General features: G+C 37.8%; 2 protein-coding genes across 2 annotated transcripts; both read left to right on the forward strand.

Annotated features, from left to right (window-relative positions):
* The first annotated feature begins 9,182 nt into the window (after nt 1-9,182).
* Nucleotides 9,183-17,075, forward strand: LOC100375805 (patched domain-containing protein 3-like). Its single transcript, XM_002731901.2, has 2 exons — nt 9,183-10,231; nt 14,454-17,075. Exons 1-2 carry the CDS (start codon nt 9,232-9,234, stop codon nt 16,451-16,453), a joined length of 3,000 nt encoding a protein of 999 aa, XP_002731947.1. The 5' UTR covers nt 9,183-9,231; the 3' UTR covers nt 16,454-17,075.
* A 4,878-nt stretch (nt 17,076-21,953) lies between these two features.
* On the forward strand, nt 21,954-26,619 carry LOC100375953 (patched domain-containing protein 3-like). Its single transcript, XM_085500804.1, has 2 exons — nt 21,954-22,979; nt 24,184-26,619. The coding sequence occupies exons 1-2, from the start codon at nt 21,986-21,988 to the stop codon at nt 26,070-26,072; spliced, it is 2,883 nt and encodes a 960-aa protein (XP_085356930.1). The 5' UTR covers nt 21,954-21,985; the 3' UTR covers nt 26,073-26,619.
* The last annotated feature ends 369 nt before the right edge of the window (nt 26,620-26,988 follow it).

The following is a 26,988-nucleotide window of genomic DNA, read 5'->3' on the forward strand; positions in this document are numbered from 1 at the left end:
GTCGAAGAAACAGCAGGCATTAAACGAGTCCTTCAATAAAGGTTTCTGACAGTCCATTCATTCATGGGTCTAAATAAAAAGAAAGCTCCATGATTTAGTACACTTGTTCAACTTTGCATAACACCAATTGTAAACGCGATGACACTGCATTATACAACCGGAGGGTAGACTATTCAACGTTATTTGCGCATAATTCATCCCTAGAAACAAATATATACCGCTTTTTTACCGATTAGATCTGGCTCGGTGAGGTCATAAATATTTTTATAAGGATTGGTAAGAATAAAATAAGACAAAGCTTCGACTAGAACCCAACCGCCTTTCCATATCGAGTTTTTAGAAAAGCTGAAATTCAGAAGAACTAAAGAACGGCACTCAGGCCAGACAGACACAACAATTCGTATCCTTTGTACTGACGAAGAAATTGAAGACAAATAACATGTCATTCTTACAATGATAAAACAACACTATATGAACTCTGCGTGACAACAGAATGACAAGTTTATATTTTCAGCGAGTGGCGAAAATATTAATGTGAACACTATACTTGCTTAAAGCGCGGTAGTCGTCGCGCTGCGCATGTGCTACATATATGGGTCTCATATAAACAATATGGCGACTTTGACTGTTGCGCAGATCAACGAGTACGAACTGACACGTTTCCAAGCTTTAATTGGGTAATATTCATGTGATTGGAAGGTATCGAAGGAGTCACCGGCGGTAATCAGTGCAAGTCGCGCCCAGGTCAAACATCATACTTGTGATTTCCATTTGAAGAGCGCATTGGGTTGTGGGAAAATCAATGTTTATCAACACAAATGTCGAACATGCGCAGCGCGACGACTACCGCGCTTTAACTATTTTTGTTTTGACACAGAGTGCTGTATTTAGGGCAGTCCGGAAGAATATGAAACAAATGATATTCATCTACAGTTTTTAAAACAACATCACAAGTTCGATTATTCGTGTGAATGTTCCTGGTACAACGTACAACTCTGATTGTTATAATATACTTAAAACATCTGTTGGGACCGTTCGTTGAGAATAATACATAAACAGAAAAAAGTTCATAATTTAATACTATCATCACCAAATGGCATATGCATAACCAGCCCCTAAATAAAATGTAGCAATTTAAAAAAAAAAACATTCTTGAGACACTAAAAAATTACATGCCTAATAAAGTACAAGTCAGAAAACGAGAAAGGGGGAAATTACAATAAATATGTAACTTTGGTCTTCAATGCGATCTAAATAGTGTTGATAGAAGACATTTTCTTTGTTCCAAACCTTTGTCGGTGTCTTCCACCATACTGGCTAATGTATGGCTACCTAATATAATAGACTGTTACTGATGTTGATCCATACAGGACTCCAGGTTTTATTGCTGATACAGTGGGTTTGATGGGCCCGACTGTTTTTTACATAACAACACCTTGCTGAAGACAGTAATTTTGGGTTATTCCCACTGTAGCATTAACAGTCAGCTTCTAATAATATACATATCTTATCAAAAAGTCGTTCCAGCTCCCTAGTTTTGTCTTAAACAATACTCTTCTGACCAGAGCACGACAATCAGAAATTACTTTGATTACCCTTCCTATTGGCAACACGCTTGCCATGGATTAGTGTTTTCAATATTCAACACTATGCCACTAATCATCATGTTTTGTTAGTAATGGAGTAATGGTAGGTATTCTTTTACTCATATTTTCCAAAACAATTCTGGGAGATACTGCACTTGCTTCCACCTGTTTGTTCCATACAGGTCATTCTTATCTGCCAGGCAGATATTCATTCTTCATGGTAAGTCACATGTTGGGTGTTAGTTCTTCGAAGTCTCTGGCATCGTCTGATCCGACGGCTGTTCAGGCTATACGTTCCACTTCACACACGAATGTATAGCAACTGCTGTTGTTTTGCAGTCACTTGAAGTAGTTATCTGATTGTGACGCTCCACGCTCGACCAAAGAGAGACCCAGATGGTAGATTAAACTTCCATACTATTCCTTCTTGAGTAGGCTTTCCTTTATTCTTTGGCTTATTCCATTCCATTTTTTGCGATAATAAACCCAATGACATGTCTGATCTTAGCTTTTTTATGAACCCATGATGAGATGTAAATACATTGCTCTTACAACAAGACACATGATAATAACGTCATCTCGCTTCACGGTGCTTTTCTTCACTTTTATTTCAAAATAGTCCAAAATAAGCCTAAACTAGTTTACACCAACCCTTATGAATGGCTGCTCATCAGACTCAGGATGATTAGCTGGCAAGTCAATAGCAATTTCAGCTTCCTGAAGGTTCTGAAGCTCAAGCTCATCGGTACTACTTTCTTTATATGTTCGTTTAAGTGGGCGAGATATTTACATACACCCAAATCCCGCACCCGGTAGGCAATTACCGAGGGACTTTGCAACATCCCCAGGCACTCCAATGACCTTTGTAGACGCAATAAAGTTACATACACGCCCACATGACAGTTAATCAAAACACCAGACGCGGAATGCATTTGAAGTGTGGCCACGAGGAACAAGGGGTAGTTGGACTATTCCATTGCTTTGTAGAATTTTCTACTTAGTTTCACCTTCACACCGTCACTATATACCAGTTTCAAATACCATTCAGATCTCAGACAAAATTCGATAAACGCTTGTGTAACATTCAGTCGACGAAGACCGCTACTCCTCTCGGAACGTATCCAACCGATGCGACAGAAATGCCGCACAATCTCTTGAACCGTTACCTTCGTTAGTCCAACTTCCTCCGTCGTCGAGCATTCGCAAGAGGCGAATAATCTCTATCTCAGCGTCTTCGTCTAAACGCCTTGACATAATAGCAATAATTGTTCAAAATCAGAAACTGTATTCAAAACTAAACTGTTACGTTCTCACGAGGATAATTTAGATAATTTCCTTATATGTTAGGGGCGTTTTTAAATATTTGTATCAACGGGGTTTATTATTTTCGCGAAACGTTCAAAATTTAAACGTTCAAAAATTCTAATTTATCAAATGAACGAGCATATGTATGCATGATATAATAAAGTGTCCGATATCAACAATGAGTAAAAACATGATTGATTGATGAATGTTTGACTGGACGCCTACACGTTGTAATAGTTGAACCCTTCTGAATCCCTGGTCAGCTGTTTTGATTAACTGTCACGTAGGCGTGTATGTAAATTTATTGCGTCTACAACGGTCGTTGGAGCGTCTAGGAAAGTGTCTGGGGATGTTGCAAAGTTTCTCGGTAATTACCGACCGGGTGTGGGAGTTAGGTGTATGTAAATATCTTGCGCTCGCTGTAAAGAATGATTAGATATCAAGGGAACAGTTAATCTTCTTGTTTATAATAAAAACAAGTACATCATGGAAGACTTTGATCTTTTTTACGTCGTCTATATACGGTTAATTATGAAGACACGGCCGTTATTTAGACCCGTATGCCACTTCCCATACTACCAAAAATCGACAAATTACTACACTCTACGGGGTAATAGGGAAATTAATCTTGCGGAAAATGAGAGAGTAAGCGTGTGGGGACATGTTTGTTTCAGACCATATAACTCAGAAGGTGGCATTGTTTTCTCCTGGGAAATATTGTAACAAAAGGGGAGGTCGGAGAGGTTATGGCGACTGGTAGAGCTGACGTGGTGGGAATGTGAGCGTTCGTTCCGCCCAATGCTCCGGTAGAGTGAGGGTGAGGTGGGTACGCATTTGATTAAAAATAGATACTATACTACATGAAACAAGTTTGGCAAGATAACACTGGAATCAGTTATCAGAAAATGACATGTTTGTATTTTATTCAGTTTCAGAGCCAGGTTTGGTTATTTAACAACATTCTAGATACAATTGCAAAACTCAGATCACACGCTATAATAAAAAAAGTCAACAGTAAACTCCTCCAAAAATATCATCTCTCTTAATCCATTAAGATTAAGGTGGTTCAATACATTTTCATGAATGTCTTCGGTGTTTTTATATTTTGCGAATAGATTGCTTATTTCTACACAAAGTCACAGGTGAACCATAATTAGGGCACGGACCTATTTATTTTAGATGAACATGATATTACTGTTACAGTTATGTGTATTTCGGAAAAAATAAAACACAACTCGTTCAATTAGAAAAAAACATAATGTTTTCCAAACATAATGAAACAACGTCACGGTGTCCGAAACTACATTTTGAAAAAGGGGAGGTAAAGATACGGCAGTTTCAGTAATTCCCCATATTCTAGCACATATGTGACAGGGAGGAATGTTCACGAGAGAAAACGCCTCTGCGCCTTTACTTCTAACCCCTCACTTTCGGGAAACTGTAATGAGCAACAACAATTACACAAATACGCCAACTTAAAAAACGCACCTCATGACCCAAACGCGTTCTAGACGTTTAAAACACATTGATTATCGTCTATGTTACGATATTTCAGTATGTCCGTTGTCCTGAATAAGAATCAAATAAAAACCTTCAACTTGATAATAGATGTGCTCATACTGTGCGTTTACACAGGGGGGGGGGGGTGCCGATCATTCACACCATGGAAGGGCATTATATGAACAAAGGTCAGAACATAAAATATACCAAGGTCAAGTCCTGAAAACATGTTCGTGATCAAGTACTTACTTGCGATACATTGCAATATTGTGCCCTCATCAAACTTTTAATCAAACTTTATAAAGAATTTGTGAGCAATTGTTATTAGAAGGCCAAGAAGAAAACATACTAGTATTTGGAGGTAGAATTCTCGTCTGTATTATTTTGTCGACGTTCCTAATTTTTAAAAACAATTTAGAAAGCACTGAATAAAACTATTTTGTTGAAGTGGTGGGCGGGATAACCCTAATCACGCGCAGCGGCATCGAACATCGAGAGGGTGTAGAGAAATGAGGACATTGTGACTGCCTGCCGACCTTGTTGAGCATTGTGACGTCATTATGTCACGTGGTCTTCACTGTACTAGTCGTATAGTTCATTTCACCACACCTTTATAGAATTCGTGACCCACAAAATCCCGTTACGTGCGACCGCTGCTGGCAACAAGGATTTATGTATAACAACTTAACACAAGTTTACCGGAAGTTCTGATGTAATTCGAAGGCGACTTACATATATACATTTCACCAACAATTTCAATATAACTACTGTTATGATTATGCTATTGTGAATAATTATGAGACCGTTTATAAATATGATGAAAGTATGAGTCATTTTATACCCGTTGAAACACAAAACATAACAATTATAGATATATGGATGTTCGTTCGTGATATTAATAAACGGGAAACACATTTTAATTAGTACTTCCTAGTCTAAATTTGCTGGCAAGCGGGCATGCTCTATGAAGATATCTACACCGACGACCATGACAAGAAGCTATTCATATCTTAGCCGATAAATTACCATGGCAATCAGAGATTATATTGATGTACACTTCAGAATCATAATGTTACACGCACCAAACGACGTGTACAAGCGTAATACGTATTGCTTATAACCGTTGTGAAATTAAAAATGGATGCTGGAACTAGCGTTTAGATATTTTAAGCGATGGCGCTATTTCGAGCCCGTATTTCAGCATTGCGAAGTTTAAACGTGTAGCTTCGAGTTAGCAGCAACGTTGAAAATCCAAAATTCAAACAACAAAAAATACTGACGCTGATCAGCGTTGCGTTTTTTTTTGTTTTTTTTTAGATTTTTTAGATTTGCGTTGCAAAGATCGACAACTTTTCCGGGCTCACGAGCGAGCAGTTACAGACAACAATCATGTTTCTGGTGTCGTTTTCGTAGCTCTGAAAACAAGTTTTCCCGTCATGCTCCCCGTTTGAAGTCAATAGGCCCGCGGGTCGCAATGTTTTTTGTTTTTTTTTCAATTCCACCTGGTTCAATCGTACGTATGTTTAAGTGATTTTGTTTAGTTGAGTTATCGAAGTTTATAATATATCTTTTTATAAGGGCTGAAATCAAAATCCAGAAAAACTGTCCATGGTCGCGTTTTATTAAAAGCTATAACATTCAGAAACATATCACAATAAACTAGTATACTACTAATAACACGTTACCTCGCTCGGAACTTATTCCAGATGTCTAAATAATTTATATTTTAGAAAATGGTAATGCATGATGTAACAAATACAATGTGAAAAAGAAATGGTAACCTGGACGCATGGAGCCGGGAACAGCCACTGGTGGCGCTGTATGCAATCGAAACCTATTTAGGCTTGCCAATCACGCCGGCGAAAAGCGCAGACACTTGATAAATTTGTTGGCGAGTTCAGTATGATAGAAAGCGTGTAAGTCTTCCGAATAAGCACAAAAACACAGTGGGGGCCAAGACATAATAAATGTTTTCTTTCAATAATTGAATATTCATGAGATATATCTACGTCATAGGCTATATCAATTCTGGTTTCCTCATAACTCTGGATTTGTCTGAGTGTAGTGCTACAGAAGCCTTTTTTACGAACAGCGCCATCGATCATGTTTATTGGGAAATGATACACTCACACAAAACGATACCTATATTCGTTAACAGTGATGAAATTTAACTGATGATGTATGCTTATATCTAAATGTAAATTGCGTGAATTTATTGACTCCGATGGCTATCGAGAAAACCTACTTTAAAGGGGCTATGCACGGCGTGTCGTGGTTAGAGCTATGAAATGTTGAACATGTAACGCCACTAGACTATGTTGAAACAAGGACTGTCTGTAGACAAAAACTATTTGTATTTGCATCACCATTGCCCTATTCCGTTTTAATATCCTTAGACTTGATTTCCATGCCGTATTCGGCTTCCTACTTTACACTAGCTAACTGTGTATGTCTTCGGGTTTTTGCAATGTATGCGTGACACGCAAAAAGTTCATTCGAGATAAAATCCCGTAGTACAGCGAGGGGACTGGAATAGATTCTAAAATGTGCGTCTAGTTAGTAATAGTTTGACATCAGGACTCGGAACCAAAATGATTCAATCATTGTCTTTTTCGTTGTATGTGGTTGTATTGTTTGTGTGCTGCATATAATATTGATTTTTTGTTTTCATCTTTCTCGCATCATTTTCGTTGGATGTACAATCAACTTCACAAAAGCCAACTGTGCCATGTAACCATGAATTGTTTGCATTGAACATGGAAATAGAATGGATCAACGGTTATCTAAAAAAAATTACAATTACAATAGACTACTATCTTTAAAAATATGTGTCATGCATGTATCAACTCGTATGTGTTTATTTTTTGACATTACCGGGTTAAACTGAACACAGCGCCCTCAATGTAGTCGATGGTGCGAATGGAAAGATACATCAATGCAATACTATATACTAGGACAGTGAAAATAAACAAGTTTCTAGGCATAACAAAAACTAAATCTAAATCATTGCTCTAAATGTAATATAAGAATCACACTAGTCACACACACATGCGCCACTTACAGTAACCCATAACTACAAACGGCACGCAATTTGCTTTTCGAAACGGCGTATTATGATTTTGCTTCATATTTTACATATTTGCTTCATATTTTAATCTATGCTGACCATGTCAAAATTGTAAGACTATATCTTATCTTATTTTACACTGAAAATCGTGTTAATCCACAACTCGTCAGCATGGATTTATTTTTTATAAAACAATTTAGAATTTAATCTAGTTTATTTGCCTTTTGATACGATGGCAAATTCTGACTATTCCCTATTTTGTTTTTAACGTGTTTGTTCATGGTGTTTGTGATGTAAATAGGGTAAAACAAAGACCATTTCATGAATCACTAACATTATATGTTGTTTTCTAAGCTGTCATATCCATCTTTCTGAATATATAAAACATTACATACTCGAAATGTAATTTTCATCATCAATTATCTCATTTGAAGAGTGTAATTAAATCTCTTAGATGGAGAACATTTTCGTTGAAGCATTCACATTAAAAACAACAAAGATGACCAGCCATTAGAAATATAATCGACAAAATGCTGAATAGTAGAAATATGAAAAAATAATAACTAGAAAGTATTGAAGGGGTCAAACCGTCGTTGTAGTGGTAAAATACATATCCATACTAATATCTGTACCCTAATGTATTAATCTGCATTCACATGACAGCACACACTCATCAAACACATGTTTTATTCTACCTTCATTTTGATAAAAATGAGGATTGGGAAGATTTATTCAGACATCGATCCTATCTGACATCTGACAATGACAAAGAATCTCTATTGCTACTTGGCCCAGATGTCACTTTTAAGTGACCCAATCGCTAGGTTTTTGTCTGAGGGACAACCCCCTCCTTATGCTATTTGGGTTATCTCAAATGATTATGCATTGAAATGTGCCTCTGTTTCCACAGCAACGAGATTCGGATCCCAATTAGCCTCTAAACCGATTGCTACTTGTCTTCACGTACAGCCCATAACTTCGAAAATCTATCTATAACCCTTTGAGCTATAAATAAAAAAATAACTTACTGTGTTCGTGGAAGACAGTGTTATGACGAACCTCTACAAAATGTAATATACATCTTTATTGCTAATTATTAGCAAATGTCCCCCGCAAATTATTTTTCTATTGGGGTTCTACGTCAACTTACTGCTACTGTTGACGACTATTGGGACGACAAACAGAACATTGTTCAAGCACTGGAGGTAGAATAACTGTGAACAAAATATATCTCCAATCGTCGTTTGGAACAACATGTTTTGCTGGGCGAAGTTTCTGTGTATTATTCACCACTGCATTTGGCACTTTTTCCCCTCGCAGGGTTGTCCATTGTTGTTTCAATACTTTTTTGTGAGATACTAGGAGACTTGACAACTAAGTATTAAAAATATGTTGTTAAATAACAATAATTCTGATCTTCCCTAACAGATTAAGCACAACTGAATTTCAGCTCTCCCAACAACTCTCTATAAGGAAATGCGACCAAGTTCCAATCGAAACGTACCCTACTTTTATATCCACTTTCCAGCCTTATTATTCTGCAGATCTGATTCGTTAAGGCGGTGGTAGGCACTTTTGTTCTCTTTCGGCGAGTGTTTCGCAAAAAAAAAACTGCAATAAGGGTTGCCCTCCTATTGTATAATGGTCGACCCCAAAGCATGGAGTGGCGTGTGTGTTACATATGAGTATTGTGCATACCCGGAAAGGATTAATATAAATGAACGGTTAAAATATCTAGTTGAAAATTTTGTTAATGCCTGCCGTCTTTTCGACATGGCGTTTGATTTTTTCGAGAGACGTTTGAAAGTTGCCCTGTGTCGCTACGGCAGAGTTGTCGGTAACTACCCAATCCCATTTATCGTCCTCCCGCTTATGCTCACATTTTCGCTCGCCGTGGGTGGATTTTATTTCACGGGTAACAATGACATCGAATATTTATTTACACCGACAGACGGACCGGCCAAGAAGGACAGAGATTTATTGGATAGTCTTTTTCCGATGAATTACTCTGGGGAATTTCTCGCCAATCGTCAGAACGATTTCGGAAGATACGCCAGTGTTATTATTTACACGAAAAAACAGAGTGAAAACATACTCGCTGTCGACTCCCTGCGCGAAATATTCGAATTCCACGACCACGTGACAGAAACGAAGACAAGTATTGGGAGAGAAGAGTACTCATACAGACAGTTATGTGCCAAGTGGAAGACACAGTGTGTTGATCCAAACCCAGTATTAAAAATTTACAACTATACAACGCAAAATGTGAATTTTATCAACATATCGTACCCAATAATGGCGGGCCCGGGAAATATATCGTATTTTATCGGCGGCAGTCTCGGTGGTGTGCAGTTTTACGGCGATACTAGTATCGTTAAGTCGGCAAGAGCCATTTTGTTGTTCTACCCATTGAAACATTCACCGAATAACATCGATGAGGCGAGCGTAGAATTTGAGGAAGAAATCACCAAAATGGCGGCTAAAAACAAATGGACGAAAATAAAAGTGACGCTTACGGTATCACAGACGCTGGCCAACGAACTCGATGACATCATCATACGAATGATACCAAGGCTTATAATCTCCTTCTTTATTCTGACATCATTTTCTGTTCTATCTCTGATGATGACTGACTGGGTAACCAGTAAACCAGTACTTGGTACTCTCGGCGTGGTATCGGCACTGTTAGCTGTGATTTCGACTATAGGGTTGCTAAGTTACTGTGGCGTGCCCTTTATTCATCTCAACATTGCAATGCCATTTTTGACTCTAGGTGAGTTGTAATACCTGTCGTTCCCCTGTCGTCCAGACACTAATCCATAATTTCCATTGTGATAAATCTATTTATGAGTATGTATTTCTAGTGATTCAACATTTTGTTATGATAGATGGTTGGAAATAACTAAATTGTTATCATTGTTGTAAATGTACATGACACTAAGAATTGAGCACCAATGCCAATAACTAATTATATAACTACTTATATCACTATGAACAAACCATTTCCAATCTTAAGTCACTATTCCATCTCACTTTGTATTCCAAATCTGAAGTCACTATTCCGTCTGACTTGATATTCCAAATCTGAAGTCACTATTCCGTCTGACTTGATATTCCAAATCTGAAGTCACTATTCCAGAGACATTGTAACTCGCATAGCAGTCATTATTCTTGTTTTGTCAGAGAGTTTGTTGCTTAGGGAAAGTGCAATATTGTGCTTCTCAACTCAAAAGATGTAGCAGTCTCTTAACAAAAGTGTCAGGAATGGGGTCAGTTTTTCAATGAAATTATCGGAAAAACTCTAGATTCGATTCCTGAGGCTGACAGGTTGCTCAGCCGTAACAATTGTGCGTACAGTCTGCTATACCTTACAAATGCGTGGTATTAGGTTTAGGAGAGGGCACACATGTACCTGCGGGACATATAGATGTATTCGTAGTAATAATAAATAAACATTAACATCAACAACAATGTACATTCACAATAGATACATTGTTGTTATGACACATTATGTTCAAACAATATATAAGAACAATGTCAACATTTAAAAATGTAATATCAGTGTCGTAATCTCAATAACTATATTAAATAACTATATTAAATTGCGAAATTAATTCTTAAGGTATGTTCTTAATATATCAATCGCATATACAATTATTAATACTCACTGGGAAGCCTTTCTACAGTACATATTCGAATAATACCACAAGCTAAGTATTTCTAACTCAAAAAAAAGGAACACAGTTGATAGCAAAATTCAGCAATTTGGTAACTTGTAATCAGAACAAGTTAAATTAAACTGTAACAGAACAAATGTCCTTACAGTTGTTTTGTGAATTTTGTGGATTTGCGTCAGACGTTTGACAGTATTCCGCGTTCAGGGGTGTTGTGGAAAGTATGTAATTATATGGTAGATGGTAATTATTATCATCTTATTAAATCTATTTATGGAAATGTTGAATACAGTGTTAACACTGTTAGGGACGGACCATTCGAAATCCTGGGGGCAGGAAGATTGTGTGAAAAAAAAATTCTATGATAATGCTTGAAGAAATTCCTACACTATATGCATGTAAAAATTAGAAAAAAAAAATTCCATATTAGATAGGGGAAAAAAGTAGGCTTCATTTTAATCTTCCTGGCCCCCAGGATATAAAATGGTCCGCCCCTTAGTATTAGATTGACGAGATTACATCAGCAGAGTGTAAGGTGGGTACTTGCATGTTTACATGCTTTATGCGTTGCGTACATACATTTTAATTTGACATAGTTATTTAGGCACATGCGCGTGAGGTTGTCAAAAACATCACTGTTTTATAGCGAATTTAAAGCAGCGTGAGGGTTAGGGCTCTTGGCGTGGGGATTTCAGTGTTATGATGTGTTGTTTAATTTGCTGGTGATTCAGGGTGGATGAGCTGTGTTACTATAGGCAAAATTTCATAGAGACCTCCAAATCTTATAGTTAAGCTTGTTTGGCCCACACTGGTATAACACTTACATATGAGAGCATCATGGGGGTGCTCAGGGGGTCTCAGGACTTTTATGTGATACACTTACGGCGGAAATTACCGTAGCTCGCCGAAGCCGTAACTAATTTGTTTGTTTGTTGTGACGACTTTTTTTTTAAAGAGAAGCCCCAGTTTAATCAGGGAGCATTATTGTCAACTACTGAGTTGATGGTTCTGTTTGTAATGTACGTTCATATGAACGTGACCCCGAACAACAGAAACTACGGCTTATTGCTCAGTGTATATCAGACCACAGTCCCTCTATCAGATATGATAGAGGGACTGTGATCAGACCGATGTTTTCCGAATGGAAAACGACCGCATTTGTGCCGCTTGGATTTTGCTCGTTCGTTTAGTTAAAAACGCCGCGCGCTCGCTCGCTCATACACCGATCAGTGTTACGTGAGTTGTCAAACCATCGTCTGATTGTATTTCTGAAAGTAGGGAATAATTTATTACGCTGCGGAAAATACAAAGTTACACTGATAAAACAGACGAAATTCATTTGCTATCGTGAATATTTTGTTGTTATTCGTAATAATGCGCTGAAGACCTTCATTACTGGAATTTACGAAACGTCGTTCTCAACTAGTCAGAGATTTCTTAGTGAGTCCAATCTAACATGGCAAAAATTACAAAACAAATTCGTGTGTCGAGAGTTGGAGGTATCTTTTGATGAGCCACCTGCTGCCGGAAATAGTACTTGTGCGAACTTCCAAAAAATGGGACACAATCCAATCCAATCTTGCCGACTGACTTTTTAAATATAGCCAAAAAACAACTTATAGTTCGACAATTAGATATAGTGACACCGTTTGTAGTTCGTATTAAGTAAGCCAAAATAAAGTGTCTAGACATATTACCCGGGGACATAACACACAAAAGTCAGAAACAATGCAACAGGGTGTTATTTTATTGAACTCTTTTCGCTTTAGAAGTCAAACAATGATCGATCAGCCGGGTAGTTGTAAGAACTGCGGTGATTGGCAGATGGCTTGACGCCTTGGAAAAGTCCAAAAGTGGCCGGTAATTCCCGTTAACGTATTGTAAGAGTACGATAGCTACCAGTTAATAACTACGACGGAATCGAAGGTGGTTCGTAGCTAGGTGTTTATCTGTGATGAATCTGTCAATATTCGGGAGTTAAACTATAGATAGGACGCTTGTACAATATATCCCTACCATAGACATTGTGTTTTTTTTTTTATTGTGAAAGTTTAAACAAACTTTTATCTGATTTGAACTTGGTGCTTTTTAAATATCATTCATGATCAGTTGTCTGTTTAAATCAAACATGGGCAACATCCGAAGATAAAATGTTGACTTTTCTTGTAGGATGAAATATATTTCGCTAATATATTGCTGTGAAGATGTTACTATTATTTGGCGAGTTTTGAGTTTGAACTGATTTTTCGTCTTTATATGTTTGTATACGTGCCTGTAATTTCGATTTTAAACGAGTACTCAAACATACCACAAATACTGAATTGCTTGTGGTCGACGAAGTGTTTTGTGAATTTAACAAAGACGTGCTGCCTATTCCCCTGAGGTTAAAAACCCATACAATTGTTAAATTACAAAGTATATCCGATTACATAATTATCTCCCTGGGTTTCGTTCCTCACGTTGAGAATGTGTCTACAATATCAATGGATATCTCAGATCATCTGCTTTAATATGCAAACAGGACATAGCGCCAACAATAAAAAATACAGATCCATACATCTCGTGGTCTCCCTGGTCAAAAGATGAATAGAACCAAACCTATGTTGATGTTATACAGTCCAACATACGGTAAAAGTAGATCTTGCTTAGTTTGTAGATTGGAATAAAGTTGGTCAAGCTTTTCTCAGACTAGTAATACTTGCATTACTAGTCTGAGAGCTGTTGGAGGCATAGATTCGATATTCAGTTGAATAGCATTGCCATGAAATGTCGGCAGCGACGGTGGTGGACATGATTCAATGTGACTAGGCGCAAAAAAAAAGAAAATTAACACTTCTTTGCTGGAACAGGAAACGATACATCCAACATGGAGTAAAAGCCAGATTACTTGAATGAAACCCAATTCTTTTCTATCAAACACTCAATTAAGAGTTGTTCGATACAAACTTGTAATGAGGTAGTGGTGTCATCAGCGACACTTTGGATCTAATCTAATTTTGAATAATGTCTTCAGCCAGGAAAGTGATTATCCAACGTTCCTCTGATTAAATACGAAATGGCAATATCAATACATCGATCTTCATCGTATGACGCGGAGATTGGACGAGACATGCACAAAACAATTCCAGAAAAATGGACGAATTTGTAAATAAAGTATTGAAAAAAAATATAACCTGTGTTGAAGACGAACATCATTTCATTTGCAATTAGATCAACACAATGGACATAATTATATCCTCTGAAATGTGTCTACATGCTGTTTTTTGTCTTAACAAGGAAATTGCCATTCTTATTGAAATATGTTTCGTTTTCTATTTGTAGGAGTCGGAGTGGATGATATGTTTATAATGATAGCATCATGGCGGACAACGTCACCCCGTACCAGCGTACCTGATCGAATGGCGGAGACCTTCTCAGAAGCAGCGCTCTCTATAACGATAACAAGCATTACTGATGTATTGGCGTTCGGCATCGGAGCTATTTCAACCTTTCCTTCTGTTCAAATATTCTGTTGTTATTGTGGGGTTGCCATTCTATTTGACTATATTTACCAAATTACTTTCTTTGGGGGTTGCATGGCTTTGATTGGACGGCGGGAACGACAAAATAAACACTGCCTTACGTACGTAAAAGTGTTACCTAAAAGGGAGTCTACGTCGCGATGTTACCGGTTATTCTGCGCCGGCGGTATTAGTTACAGTACAGATTGTGATGACGTGATTCAGGATCACTCAATTATGACTTTTTTCAACAAATATTACGGCCCGTTTGTCACTTTGACGTGGGTGAAGGTGATTACGGTGATTTTATATGTTGCATATGTAAGTGTTGCTATTTGGGGAAGTTTCTATGCGAGTGAGGGGATACAGCTAAGCCAACTCGCTCGTGAAGACTCTTCTGACCCTAATGGCCTGACATATTATGAACTTGAAGAGAGTTATTTTAACGAATATGGACCAGTTATACAGGTCATTGTCACCACACCTCAAAATTATTCTAACATGTCTACTGAACATGAAATCGAACGTGTCCTCGCTATGTACAGAACAAATAGGTATTTCTACGATACGGAATATTCCACGCAGTCATGGCTCAGAGATTACGTAGAGTTTCTCAACAAAAGTGGACTGACTTACCCGGACGAGGACACTTTTGTTTCTCACTTAAGGAGTTATTTTCTGACCAATCCGTTATACGAACATTACAAACCAGACATTGCCATCACCAACAACACCATCACGTCCTCACGATTTTCCGTGCAATCTCGATACGTTAAAAATGTTAAATCGGCCCAGAATTTTTTGCATCAATCCAGAAAAACAGCCGAGGATTCAAGCCTCCCTATGATTGCGTATCATCCGTCGTTTGTATTCAACGACCACGTTGACGTTATTCTACCCAACACCATACAAAATATTGCGATAGCCGCTAGCGCTATGTTAGTTGTTTCGTTTCTTCTTATTCCTCAACCGATTTGTGCGTTTTACGTCACGCTCACTGTCGCGTCCATAGTTGTTGGCGTCATAGGTTATATGTCATTATGGAGTGTTGGTATAGACTTCGTGTCCATGGTAACAATCGTAGTCTGTATTGGTTTCAGCGTTGATTACTCGGCTCATATGACGTATGCGTTCGTCATTTCCAATCGGGATACTCGCAACGGCCGTACTATCTACGGTCTGTATTTACTTGGTTTACCAGTTGTACAAAGTGTGGCTTCCACCATCATCGCCATAGCTCCCTTGTCAACTGCCAACACTTACGTTTTCAGAGCAGTCTTCAAGACGGTATTTTTGGGTATTTTCTTTGGTGGTCTTCATGGTATTTTATTTCTACCTGTTCTTTTATCGCTCGTCGGTCCCAATAAATCACAATCATCGAAACCCAAAGCGGACGAGGAGGGTGCTCTTGGGAAACGAAGGTTACGTATGTGGATGAAAGACCACAGAAAGGAACCACCAGAAAAACGATGTCAAATTAAAATTACACCCCGCAAAGTTAACTTTGTGAATGACAATATCGATAAGTTTCAATTTGATGGTCAGATTGTTTTGGGGGAAAATAACAACCCAGGCTTCAGCAATGTTTGTTGTTCGCGTAGCGATGAATATGGTTATTCGTCTCCAATCATCCCACCCAAGACTCGAGACTGTGAAGAAATCGGAGCAAAGACCGTTGTTGTGGCTGACAGATTCGGGTCGCGCGCTAACTCCGGCAATGGCTGTGTTATTCCATACCAAAAGCATGACTTGGCACCCAATATTGTTGCGATTGATAAAGGTTATGTACTGTACATCTCAAATACATACATACAGAAGTAAATAAAGTCACATTGAAGTCTGGTTCATGGATATCTAGCCTGTAAATGACGTTAGTTTGAAAAGTTGATTTTTTAAATATAATTAGGCAGAAGCAGGTACACATCACGTCTGTTTTGTAGTTTCATATTCAGACAATAAATGAAAATCATCATTTGTTGCCATGGAAATCCATAAATTACATACTCAGACCCCATATATGGAAATTACATTTTGACAAACGTTTATGAATTCCAAGTTCAGAGCAATTCCTTTTTTTTTATTATTGCCGATTATCTTCCATTTATAACAAAACAAGTAGTTACATTTCATATTGTAGAACACACAAAGATAATCATCGCGAACCTGTTTTGTTGTTTTCTGTGGTTAATTAACTATTTTTTTTTTTTTATTTCATTTTAATGTGTTTTGGTTTCCCAAAGTGTGTGACGTGTTCGATGTCTTACAGTTTATGTAATTGGAATTATCAAACTAGCCTCTGATATTATTATAATGCGCTTACATGATTTGAAATACATATATGTTTACAATTAATTTTCACTTGTTTAGTAATTGATGAAATGCAAAACTTATGTACTAGTAAAGTCATGGTCATCTGAATACAAATAAAATATTATATATGAAACACATTGTTTGTCGTTTTCGTGTCAAGCTTAGATTACGCATGTGGGTGTATGGAGCGAAAATGAACAGAATTGTATTTTTGATCCACTTTCTCGACTAAAATGTGTATTCTATAAAAAGCTGTCCCTACGACCTTACAATTCTAGAACGGCGATTGTTATTTTAGACAGTCCTGATACAAAATGCACCATCGGTGAAAACGTAACGTAAACGTGTAGAGAACGCGAATTAAGTCGCCGTGACTCGGTTTTATCTTTAAAAAAACTGCGGACAACGTAATGGTATTACTAAGCAGAGCTACCCATTAACTCACGGATAACGATTTCACGGATAACGATTTCAGGCCACCATATGTGTGTATCTCACCGGACTGAGTAGAAAAGGACATGGTGCCTAATAATCGTGCATGATAAATCGCGATGCCAGTGACTGACCAAGTATTGCGCCGTAGAATTATCGTCGATATATTATTTTTTTTGTATGTTCTTTCCAGCGCTTCATTCACCTGCGTTCATACCATGGCACGACATTTATACATGTTGTGGAAAATACTGGTATATTTGATACTATGGTACGCCCCCTCCCTTGACACATGTTTATTTTTAGATAGGGTGTATAGCCAACTGTCCACCCTGTGACCTAGTCTAGTTGCACGGTGATTGTGAAATACTTTAGAATACACCAGTCATCGCTTTGTACCCACGGAATTGAATGTGAGATCATTGACCTACTGCCTTTTTTTCTAATTTACATATCTCGGATAAAAAGTAGATTATACCAGTACTAAAACTGGCATTCCGTATACTCCGATTTGTCTGATATTTCGAGATAACCAATCATTTAGTTAGACACCCTAATCCAGTTGTAACGGTTATCATTGCGTTATAAATCATTGATCTAGGAGCCGACCTGACCGGGTCCTGTGTAATATCTTGAATGTTGATTTCTCACGTCACTGAGTTGTTCTATGCGTGCAGAGTTTCTCAGCAGGAGAATAGCAGTGCCGTCACGTGCTGACACACGCTGTACACATGCATGACTTAAAATTGTTGTGCGGTTGTTTCATCTGTGTGGCAGAAAGGCAGGAGGGCGCCGATCTACGAAGTTGTCCACCGGAGAGTGATGATTTTTTTTTTTTTTTTGAACATCGATCGATTTTTTTTTGATTGCATTTATTTCCCTATATGTACACCATTCATGTCTCCTCTAAGTGACTAGCGCCCCCTATTGTCCGTAAATTAAATAAGATAATCCTTATCGTTTTTATTGCTAGGTCCATTTCCTTCCTTGCACGGTAATATGCAGCGGAAAAGAAGTCAAACGTATATTAATAGACCTGTACATAAGATAATTTCTCAGCTCGTCCCATGTTTACGTCACAATACACCTTGACCTTCGATAACAACCGACGTATGATTATTGGATAATTACTGGCCGGTGAGCATTATTGAGTCTACCGTGGAGTACTAGTATACAAATACAGATTCAATGAATTTACATTTACGCAGAACATTCATAGAGCAATTATCAGGTGTGCTGATTGTATAGAAGTACCATTTCAGTGTGAAATCGATACAACGTTAAACTAGCGCCGAGAACAGTGGCTAGTGGCGTGGTATCAAGTCGGTCAGTAACTTGCAGACGCTCCCTCGAGCGCGAGAATGTGGGGAGGAGCAAAATTAATTGCTTCAATGTAAAATAACCTTGTACCGCATTTTCTGCGTGGCTTTAAACATTTCTAACTAATGGGCAAATAGACCTACAAAACCCACTAAAAATACACTGAGAAAAGTATTATTCATTATGATTTCCGTGTAATTTTCCTACAGTATATTTAACTGTTAAATCTGAAACAGAGATTTGTACGAGGCTTAATTGTTATTGCAAACTCAGACCTCTTTAGTGGTCTGAGTTGAAAATCACACACGGTATATGTTGTTTTCGTAAGAATTTTTTTTCAGCTAATAAATGTACAACTTTCTGAAAAGTAATAAATAACTTTCTTTTACTAAGTATCTTTAAACATAAACCGTATATATGTATGTTAATTAAAGGGCAGTGATCTTCGCGCAGCGCTTGTGCGAAATATATGGGTCTCATATAAATAAAGATGGCGTCTTTGACTTTTGCACAGATCAACGAGTACAAACTGGGACGTTACCAGGCTTTAATTTAATTTTATTATATTTTTGTAGGTGATTTGAAGGTATCGAAGAAGTCACCGGCGGTTATTAGTGCAAGTCGCGGCCAGGTCAAACCTTATACTTGTGATTTTCATTAGAAGAGCGTATTGGATTGTGGGAAAATCAATGTCTCTCAACACAAATGTCGCACATGCGCAGTGCGACGACCACACCCTTTAAAATGCCAGGCTCATTTACATACACAACGACATTTGTATACATAATAACCCCTAACAGTAACTACCCAGCACCCCAATTTAATTGTATATCCCAGTCTTGTTAACTTTTAAAAACAAAAACAAAAACAAAAGAAATATACTATACACTATCTATGTCCCCCTGGTCCACCCAAACGAAATTTGTTTGAGATATTACATTCATACTGCCCTGCAGAATCCACCTGCTGTTATACACCAAGTCGGGTCCAGCTTCAACCACTGCATACAAACCACAATCAGTTGGCGTACAATTAATTTACCGATTTTTAATATATGGGGAAGCCATCTTGAATACGGCTTGAAACTAAACGGAGACAAGCTCAGAAACGTGTTTTTTTCAGATTTCTACAAATCAATGTGAGCAAATACCAAGCTTTCATAGCCAGGCGATCCATTGGGGTAACATGAAGCTAACCCCTAACCAAATTCGGCCGAATTTTTCATTTTTGTTTGGGAAGATTCACTTGCATACGACCACCTCATTGCAGGAAGAAGCTAGAACACTTCACTGTCTTATAGTTCATAGAATACGTCTTTCGATGTAACAATGGAATTCATCTCAATTACGCATGCGCACTGGTTGTTTTGACACGTACATTGTTGTTACACACTTACCACAGTCCCTCTTCAGGGCTCATACCACTAATTGAATTTCTATAGACGACAATGTTAACATATGAAGAGATTGCTATATGAAAATGATGAAGAAAGTTGAAAACATGACTCAAAAATGGGAAATCAACATGCCAGTAATCAACTATAAGAAAAAAAAACTAACATGTTTGGAGCACCTGAGAAAACAAATACTTTTAAAATGTCATTGGTTCTTGCAAGGCATTTAAAACAGGCAGCCATTGGTTGATTAGTTGCATGATACCTTGAGTGACTGTGCACGTACGTATAACAATCTGCGCTGTGCTTATGGTTTTGATTTTTCATCTAACCAATGTTGTTGCGTTTCCCGTTCATGCAACCTTTTAAGTTTATAATGATAAATCAGACGGTTTGGTCTACAGTAATAGTATCGAACAACATGTTTGCGACTATAATTTGATAGAATACACACTTGGAATCACACTTGGGTCCTCTGGCAATTTCACCGTATGTGCCTTATTTATGTTAATGACAGTGAAAATGTCAGTTTCATTTCAATGTAATTTTAATTTCAATATGTTAAAGAATGCCTATAACTCCTCATAAGTGATTAAAATAATTACATAACAATGTAAACATGCACTCACAAACAAACCGCACCACAATATACGAATAATAATTACCAAAAAAAAAAAAAAAACAATTATAAAATACAGATTCAAGATATAACACTGTAATAAGAAAAAGGAAAATTAAAATTTTAAAAAAAAAGTTAATTTTGGAAGAGTTGTCACACTCTCTTCTAGCAAGAACTTCCACTGTAAGCTATAAAGCGAACATGACATTATGAAGTGTTCATCTTCCCCCACTTCATTTTTCGGACACACCTCATATATATTTTTTTCCTTTGGGGCTTTTGGTCTGGTATGTATTCCTTTTTCAATTTGTAATTGGTTACTGAGTCGAAATATACTGAGACATTCCCGAAGTTCTACATTCGATAACGTATGTTCTTAGCTTATGTTTATCTTTCTGGTTATTAATTTTATTTTTGTCGTTGAAAATTTCTTTTTTCAAATGCAAATTGAATACTTTTTTTAATTCATTACCTATTATTCATACATCAGATTTTGAAATTGTACTCTTTTGGTCAATAATTTGTGGTAAATTTATTTTTTTCAAATGAGATTGTAGTGTGATATACCATTTTGTATTGATTTGTTATTGATTTTTTAAATTTAATTTGACACATTTATGGTCCGATTATAATATTTAGCTATTTTTTTAAATAAAAACATTAAGTCGGAATCTGCCTAGTTCGCCACATATACCCATTTTAGGTGTATTTTTTTCGTATTTGTTTTGATAAATTAAGCAAGTGTAATGTTCTCGTTATTAATATTTTTGCTACTTGCTGAAAATATGAACTTGTCATTCTGTTGTCAAGCAGATTTTATATAGTGTTTTTTATCATTGTAAGAATGACATGTTATTTGTCTTCTATTATTTGTTTGTCAGTACAAAGGATACGAATTATTTTTTCCATTGTTGTTCTGGCCTTGAGTGCCGTCTTTTAGTTCTTCTGAATTTCAGCGGTTAGGTTCCAGTCGAAGCTTCGTCTTATTTGTTTTTTACCTGTCCTTGCAAGCATATTTATGACCTCACCGATCCAGATCTGATAGGTAAAAAAAGGCGGTAGATATTTGATTCTAGCTAGGGATGAGTGTTGCGCACATAACCTTGAATAGTCTACCCTCCGGTTATATAAACGACATGTCGTCATGGGCGTCATCGCGGTTACAATGGGTGTTACGCAAAGCTAAACAAGTGTAATGAATCATTGAACTTTCTTTTTAGATCCATGAATGAATGGACCTCTATTGAAGGACTCGTTTAACGCCTGCCGTCTTTTCGACATGGCGTTTTATTTTTTCGAGAGACGTTTGAAAGTTGCCCTGTGTAGCTACGGCAGAGTTGTCGGTAACTACCCAATCCCATTTATCGTTCTCCCGCTTATGCTCACATTTTCGCTCGCCGTGGGTGGATTTTATTTCACGGGTAACAATGACATCGAATATTTATTTACACCGACGAACGGACCGGCCAAGAAGGACAGAGATGTAATGGATAGTCTTTTTCCGATGAATTACTCTGGGGAATTTCTCGCCAATCGTCAGAACGATTTCGGAAGATACGCCAGTGTTATTATTTACACGAAAAAACAGAGTGAAAACATACTCGCTGTCGACTCCCTGCGCGAAATATTCGAATTCCACGACAACGTGACAGAAACGAAGGCAAGTATTGGAAGAGAAGAGTACTCATACAGACAGTTATGTGCCAAGTGGAAGAAACAGTGTGTTGATCCAAACCCAGTATTAAAAATTTACAACTATACAACGCAAAATGTGAATTTTATCAACATATCGTATCCAGTAATGGCGGGAAATATATCATATTTTATCGGCGGCAGTCTCGGTGGTGTGCAGTTTTACGGCGATACCAGTATTGTTAAGTCGGCAAGAGCCATTTTGTTGTTTTACCCATTGAAACAATCACCGAATAACATTGATGAGGCGACCTTAGAATTTGAAAACAAAGTCACCAAAATGGCGGCTAAATACAAATCGACGAAAATAACAGTGACGCTGACGGTGTCACAGACGCTAGCCAACGAACTCGATGACATCATCATACGAATGATACCAAGGCTTATAATCTCCTTCTTTATTCTGACGTCATTTTCCGTTCTATCTCTGATGATGACTGACTGGGTAACCAGTAAACCAGTACTTGGTACTCTCGGCGTGGCATCGGCACTGTTAGCTGTGATTTCGACTATAGGGTTGCTAAGTTACTGTGGCGTGCCCTTTATTCATCTCAACATTGCAATGCCATTTTTGACTCTAGGTGAGTTTATTACAAACAATCGTATTTCCGTGTTCCCGTGTACCGGTGTCAACATACTTATAAAATAGTTGTCACTATCAAATGCTGAATTTTTCGTGTATTTTATACAATTCATCGACGGGAGTAAGTTTTACAGGTTACATATAATACTAGTATGTTGATGCGAAAAAGTGTCATTCTATTTTCAACGATCAAAATAAAGTGTGTTTTTTTTTTATTTTACAATTTCTGTACTTTTTGTGTATTTGCAACATTCTACTTTCCACTATTATAATTACATGCAAGAGTAATATGAACATTGGAAATTTGAACCAATTTGCATCAAAATTTTTATTGTTATAGATGAAATAATTTTCTCGATTTTTCATAGCAGTGGCTATGATGCCACACTTTACCCATAATCCTTTGCTGGAGAATCAACATGGTGGACTACATAAGTAAAGTTAAATATCTAGAGAATGAATAGTGATGTAAAAGAACTGTAAATTGCATTATTCTACATTTGTGGAGCTCGAATTTTGTTTGCCCAGACTACCTGAAAGGAAATGGAACAAGGAAATTCTACAACTGCCATTTTTTTTTACCCTACTTTGAGAACTAATTTCTACTTTTATAAAATATATGTGTCTGCTATCCAGCTACTGTCATGATATAGCTTTCATCAAAACGTACTGAGCTATATAGCTAACAGGAAACTATAGTTTACAAAGAAAGTAAACAACATAACAATTTGGTATACTCGTTTTAAAGCGGAGGAGTCGTCACCTGCGCATGCGTCAGATGACCATAGCGTGTCATTGTTTACAACAAGCATCTACCCATGAGCCATTGTGTTTTTAGCGTGTGTTGTTATCGTCGCTTGGGACTCAATTCCCGCGCGTGCGCAGGTGACGACCCTCCCGTCTTAAGTACTGTATCTGTAAAATATTATAAGTTACAAAATCCTATCAACAACAGCTCTCTTATCAAATATATCAGCGCAAAAAACCTTATTTCAACTATGCACTCACTATTTCAACTGATATAACATTTTAATTAACTGAGCTAATACCCGGACTGTCCTCAGGCTGACATTCTAACTAGAGACTGATAAACATACGGTGGATGACTGATGTAGTGCTCTGTAATGTGTGTTTGTGTTTTTTTTTGTCCTAGCCGGGAATTCCGGAATTTCAGTGAAATATGTTTCGTTTTCTATTTGTAGGTGTCGGAGTGGATGATATGTTCATAATGATAGCATCATGGCGGACAACGTCACCCCGTACCAGCGTACCTGATCGAATGGCGGAGACCTTTTCGGAAGCAGCGCTCTCTATAACAATAACAAGCATTACTGACGTATTGGCGTTCGGCATCGGAGCTATTTCAACCTTTCCTTCTGTTCAAATATTCTGTTGTTATTGTGGGGTTGCCATTCTATTTGACTATATTTACCAAATTACTTTCTTTGGAGGGTGCATGGCTTTGATTGGACGCCGTGAACGACAAAATAAACACTGCCTTACGTACGTAAAAGTGTTACCAAAAAAGGAGTCTTCCTCGCGATGTTACCGGTTATTCTGCGCTGGTGGTATCAGTAACAGTACAGATTGTGATGACGTGATTCAAGAACACTCAGTTATGACTTTTTTCAACAAATATTACGGCCCGTTTGTCACTTTGACGTGGGTAAAGGTGATTACGGTGATATTATACGTCGCATATATAGTTGTGGCTATTTTGGGAATTTTCCAGGTGATTGAAGGGATACAGCTAAGCCAACTCGCTCGTGAAGACTCTTCTGACCCTTACGGCCTGACATATTATGAACTTGAAGAGAGTTATTTTAACGAATATGGACCAGTTATACAGGTCATTGTCACCACACCTCAAAATTATTCTAACATGGCTACTAAACATGAAATCGAACGTGTCCTTACTATGTACAGAACAAATAGGTATTTCTACGATACGGAATATTCCACGCAGTCATGGCTCAGAGATTACGTAGAGTTTCTCAACAAAAGTCGACTGACTTACCCGGACGAGGACACTTTTGTTTCTCACTTAAGGAGTTATTTTCTGACTAATCCGTTATACGAGCATTACAAATCAGACGTTGCTATTAGCAACAACACCATCACGTCCTCGCGATTTTCCGTACAATCTCGATACGTTAAATCGGCCCAGAATTTTTTGCATCAATCCAGAAAAATAGTCAAAGATTCAAGCCTCCCTATGATTGCGTATCATCCGTCGTTTGTATTCAACGACCACGTTGACGTTATTCTACCCAACACCATACAAAATATTGCGATAGCCGCTGCCGCTATGTTAGTTGTTTCGTTTCTTCTCATTCCTCAACCGATTTGTGCGCTTTACGTCACCCTCACTGTGGCGTCCATAGTTGTTGGCGTCATAGGCTATATGTCATTATGGAGTGTTGGTATAGACTTCGTGTCCATGGTAACAATCGTAGTCTGTATTGGTTTCAGCGTTGATTATTCGGCTCATCTGACGTATGCTTTCGTCATTTCTCCCCGGGATACTCGCAACGGCCGTGCTGTCTACGGTCTGTATTTACTTGGTTTACCCATTGTACAAAGTGTGGTTTCCACCATCATCGCCATCGCTCCCTTATCAACTGCTAACACTTACGTTTTCAGAGCAGTCTTCAAGACGGTATTTTTAGGTATTTTCTTTGGTGGTCTTCATGGTATTTTATTTCTACCTGTTCTTTTATCGCTCGTCGGTCCTAACAAATCACAATCATCGAAACCCAAAGCGGACGAGGAGGGTGCTCTTGGCAAACGAAGGTTACGTATGTGGATGAAAGACCACAGAATGAAACCATCTAAGAAACGCTGCCAGCGAAAAATTACACCCCGCACAGTTAACAATATGAATGACAATGTTTGTTGTTCGCTTACCGATGAATGTGGTTCTTCGTCACCAATCATCCCACCCAAAATTCGAGTGAACGAAGACGTGCCTGACGTTGCAGCAAAGATACAGGAGACAGTCGAAAACAATGCTCCTGTGGCTGACAGCTCTGGGTCGCTCCGGAACAACACCGGCAATGGCTGTGATCAACATACCAACAGTAATACTTAACACAAAGAAACACAGCTACGACATACGACCACCGTGAAATACATGGTAATATTCGTGTGCATGAACTATATACTGAAACTATATGATCTCATTAATATGAGCATAGATTTTCAACTGTTAGAAAACATAGCAACTGTGTGTCTCTGAGGTAAGGACTGTGAACTGATTAGACTTTGGGAATGATTTCAATATTTAGCACTGACCGACCCATATTCGAGGCGGATGCTCCATGTCGGGCTCTGTGCTGTACGTTAAAGGAATGAACACAATAAATCGAATAGGCTTTGTAAATCAAGTGATCTATGCATTATACCAACTTTGAAGGTAAAATACGTGACTTATCAGTGCAATCCCGCACAGGTGACTGGGAAAGTATGTTCACACATCGAGCTCGCAAAACCACGCGATTCGGAAGATGACAATATTTACACCATATGACAATTTTCGAGATCGCAAAACACATACTATTATTTTTCCTTGACTTCTGTAAGCCCTTTCCAACAAAACAATGTATATTTTATATTGTAGAATACACACAAAAACAAAACATCCTGTGAATCTATTTTCTTGTTTTCTGGTGAGTTTAGTTTAATAGTGTTTTGTGAAATTCCCTCACGTGTATGAGATGTTTATTCGTGGTGATTAACATGAGACAATCATCAAAAATCGGGTTGTTTTATTGCACGCGGAATGTCAACAGTAGTATGCGAAGTTACAATCTTGCTCAATATTATTGGTATTTTTGCTAAAAAAAATTGCAAATTAGATAAACTATCCCCTTCTAAAGTTGCGTTTTCAGAGCATTTTATGTATAATGCGATTTGCCATGGCCACGGTGTTTTTAGACATTCCTCATGCGTTAACTATTTACATTTTAAACATTTTACATTCTCAAGCATATATGATTATCAAGGGC

This window comes from Saccoglossus kowalevskii, chromosome 6 (assembly GCF_978046115.1).
Source record: "Saccoglossus kowalevskii chromosome 6, keSacKowa6.1, whole genome shotgun sequence".
In the NCBI taxonomy this organism is placed as follows: Eukaryota; Metazoa; Hemichordata; class Enteropneusta; family Harrimaniidae; genus Saccoglossus; species Saccoglossus kowalevskii.

What these genes read in the sequence shown, in the direction of transcription:
- LOC100375805 (XM_002731901.2), top strand. Translation starts at nt 9,232, where the DNA reads ATGGCGTTTGATTTTTTCGAGAGACGTTTGAAAGTTGCCCTGTGTCGC. An exon ending in AATGCCATTTTTGACTCTAG is followed by an intron (nt 10,232 to 14,453) that starts GTGAGTTGTAAT and finishes TTCTATTTGTAG; the next exon opens with GAGTCGGAGTGGATGATATG.
- LOC100375953 (XM_085500804.1), top strand. Translation starts at nt 21,986, where the DNA reads ATGGCGTTTTATTTTTTCGAGAGACGTTTGAAAGTTGCCCTGTGTAGC. An exon ending in AATGCCATTTTTGACTCTAG is followed by an intron (nt 22,980 to 24,183) that starts GTGAGTTTATTA and finishes TTCTATTTGTAG; the next exon opens with GTGTCGGAGTGGATGATATG.